Source organism: Diplotaxodon limnothrissa, linkage group LG12, assembly GCF_057381915.1.
Source record: "Diplotaxodon limnothrissa isolate DT_005_m linkage group LG12, D_limnothrissa_male_GT1.1, whole genome shotgun sequence".
Taxonomy (NCBI): domain Eukaryota; kingdom Metazoa; phylum Chordata; class Actinopteri; order Cichliformes; family Cichlidae; genus Diplotaxodon; species Diplotaxodon limnothrissa.
Window position 1 is genome coordinate 38,740,659 of NC_140607.1, and position 13,402 is coordinate 38,754,060.

The following is a 13,402-nucleotide window of genomic DNA, read 5'->3' on the forward strand; positions in this document are numbered from 1 at the left end:
TTACCACAACAACTCGCATTGTGTAAATGTGCAGCACACAAAACTGATAGCTCTTTCATTACTACAGGCAACAATTTTGCTGACAGAGCAGCAAAACAGGCGGCACAAAAGACAAACATGACATTGATGGCAGTAAACACGCATCAGATTCCACTGGATGTGTTGCAAAGTGAACAAAAAGCAGCAAGCACAGCAGAGCAGGCAAAATGGCTAAAACACGGTGCAGTTCTGACAAACGATTTAATGATGTGTTATGGCAAGCCAGTGTTGCCAAAATCGCTCCACAAGATGGCGGCATTAGTGACTCATGGCTGTACGCATTTGTCATCGGGGGGAATAACCTGTATTGTCAACTCTCATTTCTACACTGTAAATTTTGAAACTTCAGCAAAACAATTTGTCAGAACGTGCATGACGTGTCAAAAATATAATGCTCAGGGTAACCTGCGACCAAAAAGAGGCCGTTTTCCAACTCCGCCTCATCCTTTTCACACAATTCATATGGATTTTATTGAGCTAAGCGAATGTCAAGGGTCGAAATACGCCCTAGTGGTTATAGATGTGTTCTCAAAGTGGCCGGAAATCTATCCAGTGAAAAAGGCAGATGCAATTTCAGTAGCAAAATGCCTGTGCAATCACTTCATACCCACATATGGCATTCCAGCTTTGATACGATCAGATAACGGCACTCATTTTGTAAATGATGTCAATACTAAGGTCTCTGAAGCACTCGGTTTCAGCATAAAACACCATTGTGCGTATCACCCTCAGAGTGCAGGCCTGGTAGAGAGAACTAACGGCACTATAAAGCAAAGGCTCAGGAAATGCATGGCAGAAACAGGAAGGCCGTGGCCTGAATGTTTGGGTTTAGTGAAGATGTGGATGCGCTTAACGCAAGGCTCCCATAAACTAACTCCATTCGAAATAATTCATGGTAGGCCGTTCCCACTGCCCATCACCAGTCAACCAATAGATCATGTGGAGATCAACCGATATGCTCTGCTACGACACATCAACTTGACTAAGACCCTGGGAACCGCCTTAGCAGGAGAACAGCAGGCCATCAGAACGATGGTGCTGCAGAACAGACTGACTCTAGACCTGCTAACAGCATCACAAGGAGGAGTTTGCAAGCTGATCGGGGAGACATGTTGCACTTTTATCCCTGATGGATACGAAGCTGGAGGAGCCATTTATGAAACTTTGCAGAATTTGACCGCTCTGCAAAAATATGTCACTGACCACACACCTGGAGCAGCTACAGCACAAGGCTGGCTGGACTGGCTGGACCGGCTGTTCAGCGGTTCATGGCTGGCTGCTGTAGCAAAGCCATTTGTCCTTCTAGGTCTCATCATGATAGCACTGCTCATATTAGTGTTGTGTGTGTTGCCATGTCTAAGAGTAATGATTTCAAAGATGATAACAACTACAATGACTGCTTATGTTGCCGTGCCTCAAGAAGAACAGCATCCCGTTGCAATTCTGTTAGAGGAGAACCTGTAATAGCTGCTAATAAATGACGTGGTGATTAAAAATGACTTGTCAAGTGATCATGCACTGATTAACACATTAGTAGTTTATGCAGGTACAACATAAAGTTTATATTCTTTTTCTTTTATTCTTTTATTTTTTGTAGTTTTAGTATTCCTCTTGTTATTTCATTTACTATGTTTTTCTTTGTTCTTTTTATTATTTTATTTGTTTTATTCTTTAGACCACATGATTTAAATTTCTGCTTTGCTGACATTTTGAAAATTAAAAGGTAGCTGTAGTTGCTAAAGATACTTAATAAATAATATTGCAGACAATTGTTGTACACATTTAAAATAAGTTAAAACAGGAGGGAATATGTTACAGGAAAAATGATTCTATGTTTCTTTACCTTCTTTTAAATGTACAAAGATGCCTTTTGTCTGCCCTCTGCCTGTGGTTAGATTAGTTTAGAATTATCCTTTTAGACTTTCCCAGCAAACACATCTTGTTTCTGGGACATATTGTTTTAGATTGTTTTATCTTCCCTAGCTCTCTGCTGACGAGACTAGCACCATATATGGAGTTGTTTTATTTTATCTGTTTATTATTTGTTATCCTGTTCTCACTGTCTCTGTGCTCTGTGCCTATAAAAATTACCAAGCCACTGTGCATGGTGTGAGTTGTTCTTAGCAGCTCACCCGTGTACACGTTTAGCAAAGAAAGTAACTTTGTCTCATTGTGTCTTTATTTCTCCTGGGTTTTTTACAGAGTTTTCCCCCAACAGTTATGAACCACAATTTTGAAAACACTCTGGCAATCCTCATATGTTTGTACACACTAAAACTGGTGCACCAAAATGTCCTACCAGGAGGTTCTTTAAATACATTTGATTGACCTTTATTAAAATTATGTATTTATTTTATTTTCGTTTTTTAAAGACGGGACAGACATGACTGGGGGACAGGACAGGGAGAAAGAATGAAAGAAAGAGAGAAAGAAAGAAAAATAGAGGAGGGGAGAAGAGACGGTGAGAAAGGGGGGAGGAAAAAAAAGAGAAACAAATAAGAAAGAGCAACATAATAAAAACAGCACCATCACAATAAACTAGCTCACAGTAGGTAACAGTAGTTACTAAATATTACATTTTATTGTGCAGCACGCAAGATCAACAGCGCACAATGTGCTTTGAGGCAGCAGCCAAGAAAGGTGTAGCTTGTGTCTGTGCACACCTGTGTGGATCAGCACGCTTGTATTCAAAAGGTTTCTCCATGTAATGATCTGCTAGGGAGTGTGGGGGGCTATAGCCCCGTCCCCCAGGGCATGAAGCAGGTATGGAGGAGATCCAGGCCCCAGAATATGAGGACCAAAGGAGGACCACCGGGGGGGGCAACCGTGCCACCCTCCTGGGGAGAGCTGAGGAGAGCCCCAAGGGAGAGGTCACCCAGCAGCTACGGAGCAGAGGCCAGAGGGGGTTGCAGTGGCGTGCCCGCGGGCTCTGCTGGCAGCCAGCTGTGCCAGAAAGGACCGGGCCTAGAGGCCGCAGGGCACCCCACCCCCCAGAAGGGGCCCAGCTGGGCCACAGGATCCAGGCCCCGCCAATCGACCACCAGGAGTGAGCCGGTACATACATGAGCGCCCAGACACCAAGAACCACCAACACACCAACGTCTGAGGGCATCAGCCACCAGCAGGGAGTGTGGTGAGGGGAGATAGACCTCCATACCTCGGAGAGCCTGAGATGTTCCCAGGGAGGCGGAGTCTAAGACCCAAGCTGACATATAGACACGGAAAAACAGGCGCACGCAGACACAGACGTGCACCTGCTGTCTTTGGCTGGAGGACAAGAGGAAAGTTACCCAGCAGCACGGGGCAGGGTTACTGGTCCCTATAAATTCAGGGACCAGAGGACACCCCTCCTTCTTTCTGTCCCTCTCTGTGTGGCTCTCTTCTCTGTGCTTAAGGCTGTACACCCCAGGGCTTTGCTTTTATGTGTTGCTGTTCTGTGTATGTACTTCTTGCTGTTCATTTGATTTGCTAGGGAGGTCTGGGCTTCTCTGCTCAGGCTGCTGCTGTGATGTGGAAATGGATAGATGGATGGAATACTTTGTGAAAATATATAATAAAGTCACAATCAGCTGCCTCTCCAGGCAGTTTGTCATCTCAAGGATCAACTCTGGGATCATAGTCAGCTTCCAAATATTCTGCCTCTAAATGGAAGCTGGTTCATGTTCTGGTTTCTATGGACTTTAGACAGATAAATGACATCTAAACCCCCCCAGACAGCAGATGGGAGGATGTCCACCCATCAATTCATGCCCTGAAACTCAAGACCAATTGGGTTATGCAGCAGGAGAACGATCCAAAACAAAATTCCCCAACTCTGATTGGCTAAAAAAATAAATAAAAAATAAATAAATATATAAACAAAACAAAAAAAAACCATGAAGCTTTTGGAGTGGCCGAGTTGAGATCCAGACTTAAATCAGACTGAGATGCTGCCCGAGTTAGAAACCCCAGCAGTGTGGCTGAATTACAGCAGTTCTGCAAAGATGAGTGCTGATCCATCGTAGTGTTCAGATTTTTTTATTCCCAGACCTGGATCATCAAGAAAAGCCCTGATAACACCATAAATGTTACATTAGGGTCAAACTACATGTTAAAACCACTTTGAATTAAACTATACCAACACATGAGCGTATGTAATTAAGAAGTACATCACATTTTATTGTACAGTGTTATTATTCAGTATTTGCTCACATTTATCTTAAATGTTCTCACCAGAAACTAATGTTGCATCATTTTTGCCTCCAGTGAACAAAAGCACAGTCCTGACAGTAACCAAGGAGAGCTGAATGCAAACAGGGACAAAGGGTGTGTCGGGGGAGAGGAAGACACCTGACGACAGAGACTAACGTCATCAAATCAAGACATTTATGAGCAGACAGGCTCAGTGTGAATCAGCAGTTTATGAGTATAATGAAATAAAAATACAGCAACGATTATGAGATAAGCTTGAGATGCAGAGTCTTTATCATTTAATGTTTTCCACTCACAGAAATAGACTAAAGGAAATTTAATGGCTTTTGAATTAAAATTTAAGCTTTTTTAGTTTTTCTCTTCGACACTTATGTTGTTCTAACTTTTGAATTTCTCACGTGTTGGATCAATAAAGTATCAATCTAATCTATCTTATCTATTTATATCTATCTAAGCTTTAATGGAGAGGAAAACTGCATAGCAGGCATCACTCCAAGTATTTTGCTTTCACAGTATAAATCTGGTCACCTTCAGATGTGCCAGATAAAAAATGTTCTGCTTGATATTTGAGGAGTTTCCAGACGTGTTTGTCTACGAGTGTCCTCATCATAACAAATGTAAGTACTGAGTGTATGTTTACCTCCATTATCTCTAAAGAATGAGTTGTTCAGCCTCTGCTACATGCCTTTGTTGCTTTGGTCTTGGCTAGCAGGTAGAACAGGGCCATGCATCAGATTGTGTTCTGGTACCTCTTGTTTTTTCAATCCTTCTACCAAAGCTCAGAAGGTTAGTGCCGACACAAACACACAGTGTCACCTTCTGGTGTAGCGTGGAATTACATCAGTTTCACCACAGTAAATCAAATCTTGCTGTTTTGTTTGAACCTAAATTTGTCTGTTATATGTTGCACCAACAGCTGTATTATGTCAACCACAGGGTAACATCATTGTGTTGAGTATTTGTGGGACTGTGGTATGAAAACACTCATTTTAGATCAACTCATTGCTTCGCCTGATCGAGATCTAAACCTGTTCAGATGATCAACATGAATCAAATGATGAAATCAAATGAACGTGTAAAACTTCAGCACTGGATTATTGGCCCTTCTTGCCCTCACGTCCTGACAGCCCCCACCACAGCTCTGAGGGAGAGGCTTTGTCAGGCGGCTGAGAGGCACAAAGTACGAAGAAAATGACAGTAAGTCTGGATGAATGTACTCTGCATCTCTGAAATATTATTATGCTGAAGGTACGACTCTTTTATGAAATCCTGCACACGGTGCACTTGAACATATAAAAGTGATGATCACCTCTTTCATTGGATTTTGAGTGTTTTACTCAACCTTGTTACATCATTTATAGGAAGTGATGTAATGAGTTAATGGGGCTGAACAACCCCTGAAAGACCCACTGAACTGAATTTGGTGATCAAAGTTTGTTATGCTACTAAAACTGGTGAATTATGATGGGAACACTAAAGTGGGATGAGGTTGCCCAGAATCGGACGGTTAAAGAAAGTGTAATGCCAGACATCATAACAGGGTTGGAAATGTGTGTTTTAGTCTCAGGACAATAAGACGTTATAAATCACCTCCATCTTAGCCACGAGCTAAGGTAACAAATGGAACTTCATATTTTATAAATAACCCTGCATTCTCTTGACTTGATGATCAGTGCAGTCCTTTAAGTGATGCCTGTGGAGCATATGTGACCAACAAATGTGACATAACTAACAGAAATATTGGTAAATGGCCTGTATTTATATAGTGCCTTACTAGTCCCTAAGGACCCCAAAGTGCTTTACACATGCAGCCATGCACACATTCACACCCTGGTGATGGCAGCTACATTGCAGCCACAGCCACCCTGGGCGCATTGACGGAGGCGAATATTCATTAATTCATATTAATCCCTACTGTCAGTTTACTGTATCAAAGCTGAAGTAAAGAAATTAAATTGCAACAAATTATTAAGAAATGAAACTCTGTCCTGCTTTGTCACACTTGTTCTGCAGATGTGTTAGCGACAGACCCAGCACCTGCTGCCCTCCCCTGGTCTCAGGTGGAGGAGGATCTGTAAGGAAACCTATGCAGCACAACTTTATTCTGTCGTCTCCAGAGAGCCCTTGTGTTTGTTGTAGATGATGTCACATGACTGATGGAGCTCTCTCCGAGTATTAGACTTATAGATGATTCTTTTACTTGAAGTCATTAAATCCTCTGAGGGCAGAGTAAACGACAACCTAACAAACATCCCTCACTGAACTTTAAATAACGTTCGAAATTTGAGAGGTTTACATTTATAACAGTCAGATTGTTCACTCTGACTTATGGACAATTCCTTCAGTCAATAATATTCATACGAAATTGGCTGCAGTTCATCTAGGGGGCGCTAATGAGACAGTCCTCAATGAATAGCAGTTAATGGGGCCAAACCATTATTTGTGTGTATGTGCAGCAGCAGGTGTGGTAACTGGAGGCGATGCTATGAGACTGCTCCACTGTGGAAATGCAGCACTTACAAACATGTCACTAAATCCACGGCCCCATCCTCCACTTGTGGTCGGCAGCTCCACACAGCTCCACCTTTCTGGAAAACATCACGACTCCCCCAATAAAACAGGAAATATGAAAATTCCTCTTTCCCCTCAGTTATGATTCAAATATCTCATTGCCCTCTTAATGCACAGCACAAGAATCATGCAGCTAAGAGCAGCTAAGAATCATGGGTAGTGTAGTCACAGAGAGACGTGTCAATCATTTCAACTGAACATAAACCTGATCACAGATCAGATCATCAAACTGAACTCTTTGTACAGCTGTGGGAAGCAGATGTCTGTCATGTCCTGTTTGCTGAATATGCCTCAAAGGACCAGGTACCTGCAGGTGTCCTACACCTGCACCAAGGCAGCAGTCATTTTAAACAGCAGCACAAATATTTGAATCTGTTTTGGTTGAAGTGGTTCTTCCTCCTCCTGATGCTCATCACGGTTCCTCTGCAGGTGAAAACAAAGCGGCCTATGAAGCCTGAATCGTCTCATGTGGTCAGAAAAATATTTTTGCGTCTTAGATTCAGGAACTGACCTGTAAAAGTTCTTGTGTGGATTTCTGAAACATTCAACAGTTTGAGCTCATTTACAGCAAAAAGACTTGAAATCAATAAAATAACTTTTCCTGCATCGTCGTTAATGTTGTGAAATGAATTTTGTTTATTGTAAATGTCACATGATCTCCTATGACAGACTTCTAATGCATGTTTATTATAGGTCATTAGTTAACTTCCTGTTTTTGGATCATTTTGCAGAAAGTAAAGTCAGAAGTAAAATTCAAACATGTAATCTCTCTGTCAGGTGACGGAAAATATATCAGCTGATTGCTGAACGAAAGGTCATGAGACAGAGGGTCATCTTTCTAAATGTTCAGCTTTCGCTTTCTGCAATTTCAAAACAAAACCCACCGCAATGTGCAGCTGTGTCCACCAGGGGGCGGTATTCGGATCTAACAGGTTTATAGAGAAAAACAAAATGTACTTGAAACAATACACGTAAGCTTCCCTTTACAACACATTTAAAATGATGAAACATAATTAAATCTAAAATGTTAGTTTACATTGAAACTGCTGATGCTCACTTTTAATTATGTCACCTCAAAAAATCATTTTTTAATTATTACTGTAGATTTTGTTTGTCTTTTAAAGCATGTTACACATTAACAGCGCTGATTATCAGGTTTATAATATTTACTCTGCATTTACAGCCTCGCTTCATTAAATGCGGTGTTTTCTGTGGTTTCTAGTATTTTATCCTCAAATGTATTCGTGCATTTCTTTACTGGGTTTTCTCTCTGCGTGTTTATGATTTCAAACATTACAAAAGGCCTTAAACAATATTTGAGTTTCATCCCAAAAGAGTAAAATGATTCTGAACGTAAGGAACGACTGGTTAAAGAAACGTGTTTGTACAGTTAAGTTTCGTGTGTCAGAATAAACAGTGAGTCAGGCTCCGGAGTTCTTGCTCTTTGTGAAGAAACGAAAGTGAAAGTAAAGTTTAGTTTGAGGTGTGTTCGGCTGTCAGTGTGTGTGTGTCCGTGTGTGTGAGTGGACGGCAGCATGGAGGGATCCGAGTGTCCGCCTGTGACCGTGGAGGGGGACTGGACTCCGGCTCAGACCAAAGCCCTGAAGAACAAACTGCACATTTACTTCCAGAGCAAGAAGAAGTCGAGCGGAGGAGACTGCCGGGTGGAGGCGGAGGAAGGAGCCCCGAGGGCGGCCGTTTACTTCAGCTCACCGGAGGGTGAGTGCGCTTCATCGTGGTTCAGATAGTAAAATAAACCATTTAATAATTAAAAACACCGACAGACGGAGACCTGCGAGTGTAATGATGGAACAAACAGGTCTGAGAGTCTCACTGTGACCGGACAGACTGCAGAGAAAGTTTGGCCACAAAGCTTTGAAGGATCTCAGAACTTCATGTTTTTAACCTTTCAGCTCAGAGAGGAAAGTTTCAGAGAGCAGCTGACTTACATCAGCTTTAAAATATGAAATTCTTCATATTGTCACATCTGTCCGGTTATTGAAGCTGGTTAATAAACACCCAGAGCCTCTGCGATGATTTCCCGGCATGCACTTCCCCCTCCAGTGCCACTCCTTCCTGTTGTTGAGGCACAGCTCCTCTGGTCTTCAGTGCGGAGCTCCTGGAGGGTTTTATTCCCATGCTTCGTGCGTGGAGCCTTCATCACTTTTAGAAACGTGTATTTAAATCATGAAAATGATTCCACACCAGGACTCTGTGTGGCTTTGATACTCAGCAGCTGTCACCAAAACATGACAGGAAGCAGGCTTTTATTCACAGGAAGTGGAAGCAGGGAGGGATTAGTTTCTTACTCTCTTACAAACAGCTGATCATTAAACGTGTGTGTGTGTGTGTGTGTGTGTGTGTGTGTGTGTGTGTGTGCTGTGATTTCAGTGAGAGAGCGAGTCCTCGCGAGGAAGAATCATGAGATCATCCTGGACAGTAAAACCATCCAGTTGCGGCTGAGCTCAGAAGCAGTAAGTCCAGTTTTAGATGTTTCATGTGGATGTTTTTCATCACTCAGAGCTTCCTGTTTGCTGCTCACTGTCACTGCTCTGGGTTCAGCTCTTTGGACCAAGCACCTTTAGGTTTTTATGACTAATCACTGAGCGCCTCCCTTTATACAAATATCACAGTTAGTTCTTTAAAAACAGAAAACTGTGATGTGTAAGCTGTGACATCAGTCTCGGTCCTCTGATTCTGAGCTGATCAGAGATCTGGAAACATCAGGTACTGACTGTAAAATAATCCACGCAGGAGTTTTATGGCTGCTGAGCTTCTTATCAGCTCAGGACACAAACAGATTCACAGCTCCAGAGTTTCATTTCACAGGAAAATAATAGTTTAACACAAACGTCCCGCAGAAAAGGACGAAGCAGTTATTAAAGGAAGGTGAATATTTCCACTGGTTCTCTGATCAGATTTATTTTAGGGTTAATTTAGGGGCAAAAATAGTTTCCCCTATTTTTGTAAGTGAAACTTCAGTTAACTATTTGGCAGATTTTTATTCCAGAAGCATCGATAATCATGGAGTCACTGAAGTGGTTTCATGTTTGTGATGCAGCGAGTGATTTATTAAAGAAACCTGGATTCCTGTTTCAGTGCTGATCAGTCCAAAGAGTCTTAATAACAGCACGGAGGACGGATCAGCTGTCCTTACGAGAGGGTGAGCTTCAGTCTGTGTGGCAGGTTGTAAAGGTGTTTTCTTCATGGGTGGAAATAAACTCCTGGCTGTGTGACGGCAGCAGGAGCCTGACTTCCACTTGCAGCTTCTCCTCCTCATTGCTGTTTGTGTGTTTTGCTGCTGTGTGATCGGGCGTGGCTCCTCTGAACTCCAGCAATAACCAGCCTGGCTGACATGGTGATGATACGTTCTCTTCACGTTTATAAGGCAGTGAAATCACAGCTTAACCTCCAAACCTCCCAGCTTGCACTTCTCACATCCGTTTGATCCCCGCCTGATATCCTTGGCCAGGGTGCTAACCTGACGTAGTTCTCCATCAGACTGTTAGTGTCAGAGAGAAAGCTCTGAAAGTATGAAAGGATAAACAAGGCGTGCTGTATAAAGCGCTGTTAGTGTTTGAGCACTAAAGTGTCATATAACAATCACTGTGGTGGGGTGTGGCTTGCGAGCTGCAGGGGAGGGGTGGAGCAGTGGCTTCAGGGTGTGGTGTCAGGGGAGTCTGACTCACACACCTGACCTCATCATCCAATCATATCTGACCTGTTAAAGCTGTTGCTGGGAGGGGAGGGCTGTGTGTGCAGAAGCAGCCGGAAAGTTAGAAAAGAAAAGACGTTTAAAAAGTTCAACGCTGCTGTCGTCGGGTCCTTCACTGCCACAGTGTCACCAAATATGACTAAAATATGTCAACACTGGACTCTTTAAAGAAAAATCACAGTTATGATGTAATATCCTTTCTTCTTTTCCTAAAATCACCTTCCTGGATTTTTGGAGAAACATGAGGTGAAGGAAAGCTGTCGTGGATTAAAAGAGAAGCACGATCTGCTGTGTTCAAAGTTTCCCAAATTTAAACCAGAGAGTCTCAGATACAGATGCAGGTTTTAAAGGTGGACAGCCTGGTGAAAAACACTGAAGCTGGGAATAAAAGAATGAAGTTTCACAGTCACACAGGTCAGATGGTCGTAATCAGACATGTTTCTGTCAGACATGTGGAATTATAGATGAATGAGGACCCAAATGCAGACACAGATGCAGGAGAACGTTTTGGACAGAAAGTGAGTTTTTACAGCCGATCAATACTGCAAACAGGTGGAACAGAGAAAACTAAGCAAACCTCCACCGAGGAAAGCTAAGCATAAACACAACCTGAGGGATGAGGAACCGGGAAACACAGGGAAAGCTGACGGAGGCGACGCTGAGGCAACACGGGGAAGACGTGCAGCGGTGACACAGACGGACCAGTCACGAGCAAAGAACACACAATATATAAGCAGTGTTGGGAAAGTTACTTTGAAAAAGTAAATAATTATAGCTACTAGTTACTTCTTCAAAAAATGTAATTGAGTTACTAACTGAGTTACAAGATTTTAAAAGTAATTAATTACTTGAAAAGTAACTATTGCGTTACTTTAAAATAAAAGTTTAACCCTCTGGGGTCCAGGGTATAGTCGGCCATTTTTGACTACTTTGATGTTTCCTCCACATTTCACCTTTAAAAACTGTTTATTTGTCTTGTTTGGTCTCATCAGCACAACCTCACGTGTCTGAATTTACAGTCATGTTTTCATTTTGACAAACTGTGCTCACACAACTGATCTAAAATCAGACAAAAAACATAAAATCAGAGTAGAAAAAGTCATATTTTTACTGTAACAACCACAAACATGTTTAATGATCATATTTCATAACTTTCAATGCAAATATAAATTTAAATAAATTTTAAAATCATATGCTCAAGTTTTGCAAACAACAAAGTTATTTGCAGCCATTTAACTTTTACCCTTTTTCTTTAATAACAATTTCAAACTATTTACAGAACAATCAGCTGTTCTGCATCTAATAAGATGCCACACAAATTATTTGTGTCCACTTTATAGGAGAACATCCCAGCCTGATACCTGGAGACAGCAGTCACCTCATTGTTCTGACACACAACATACAACTATCCACAACACTACACACTAAGTACACACTCAGAACACACTAAACCTCACAAATCTCTCACGTCTCAAAACACTCTCTCTCTCTTTCTGCTGTCTTGCTCGCTCTCTCTTCCTAAACAAACAAATGTCATTTTTGATTGGTCGACATGGTGCATTTTTCTACCAACACGAATAGCCTGTTTTTTTGTTTGTTTGTTGCTCATAAGCAGAGAGTGCTCGCTGCGCTGTCCTTAGACAGTAAACGTGACGAAACTATTGAGGGAAAAACACGCGTATAGTGGGTTTTCACGGCATCTCATCAAACCGGAAATCGCCATATTGGAGATACTGGAGTTAAACAAAGCACGGACATGCACGTGTTTTGGGCTGTACCAATCGGTCAGACTGTGAAAAACATTTGCAGTTTTATAGACTGCCAAAAGTTATTACAAATCAGGGAGAACAATGCAGGAAGTTATCAGAGGAAAGGACGCAGTTGAGGTTAGTGTGATGATAATATAATTCATATCAAGCTATTGACTTGAAAACCCTCCATATGTTGTTTATCATGACTCTGGTTTTACATGTCCTATCAGCACAGTTTATAAACTGGTATATGTCACCTTGTTGCTTTGTCATCTTGAAGTGGTCATGTGATTGGTTTACCACGACTACTTTATTCTTCCTCAGTCAAACAGCAGCACCGATTGTTTTGCCCCCTTAGCTCCAGATGTTGTGCCAGAAAGTGATCACCGTCCGCAGGAGCGCGCAGCTGCTTAAAGCTGTAGCGCCCAGATTACTTACAGCTACTGCCGTGCTGAGACACAGCCAGGACTGTGACAGAGTCTCAGCCGGTGATCCGCTAATGCTGTCACTTCCTGCTGAAGAGACAAAAACACTCATATTTCTTTTGTTCCTGCATCTCTCAGGTAAAATAATTTCACATCACAAAGTGTGTCACACAAAGACAGCGACTTCACAACACAAACTTCAGGTCTGTGGAGACGTTTCTCCTCTTATCCACAAAGCTTCTTCATTTCTAAATCAGCTGGTGGAGTGTAAATAACCCCTAGTGCGGGCTGTCTCCAGTGGAGATGGTCTGAGGGTCGTTAACACTCTCGATGTACCAACCCCACCTTTATATGACTTACTGGGATCACCTGAACAAATGTGTGAGTGTGGGGTTGGACTGCAGGTGGCTGATAGCTGGAGTCCTGATTCAGCAGCTCCATCCACAGTGGGCACAGACAGCTCCTCAAACCTTCTTCTCAGAGGCCTCTCGATGAGGGCGAAACATCTTTACAAGCCTAAAGAGGTCCAGTCCTACACAGATGCTTGATAAAAACTTTTGATTAAACTTTTGATCACAAAGTTGACGTCATTCTCATGCGAACCATCGGCAGGACTGATCGATGTTCTGACTTTGTGAGCCAGCAGGAGGTCAAACATTTGATTTGCAGTGCTTTGGTCAACTTTGTGTTGATTTTGGTTAATGTTGTTC

The 13,402-nt window shown here is 42.3% G+C and overlaps 1 protein-coding gene across 1 annotated transcript in view; it reads left to right on the forward strand.

Moving 5' to 3' along the window:
- Positions 1–8,317: 8,317 nt before the first annotated feature.
- LOC146621887 (protein mono-ADP-ribosyltransferase PARP14-like) overlaps positions 8,318–13,402 on the forward strand; it is a 32,397-nt gene continuing 27,312 nt past the window's right edge. The window contains exons 1-2 of the mRNA XM_085367585.1: positions 8,318–8,520; positions 9,193–9,275. Of these exons, the coding sequence (XP_085223711.1) occupies positions 8,337–8,520; positions 9,193–9,275 (267 nt within the window). The 5' untranslated portion in view covers positions 8,318–8,336. The remainder of the gene's footprint in view (positions 8,521–9,192; positions 9,276–13,402) is intronic.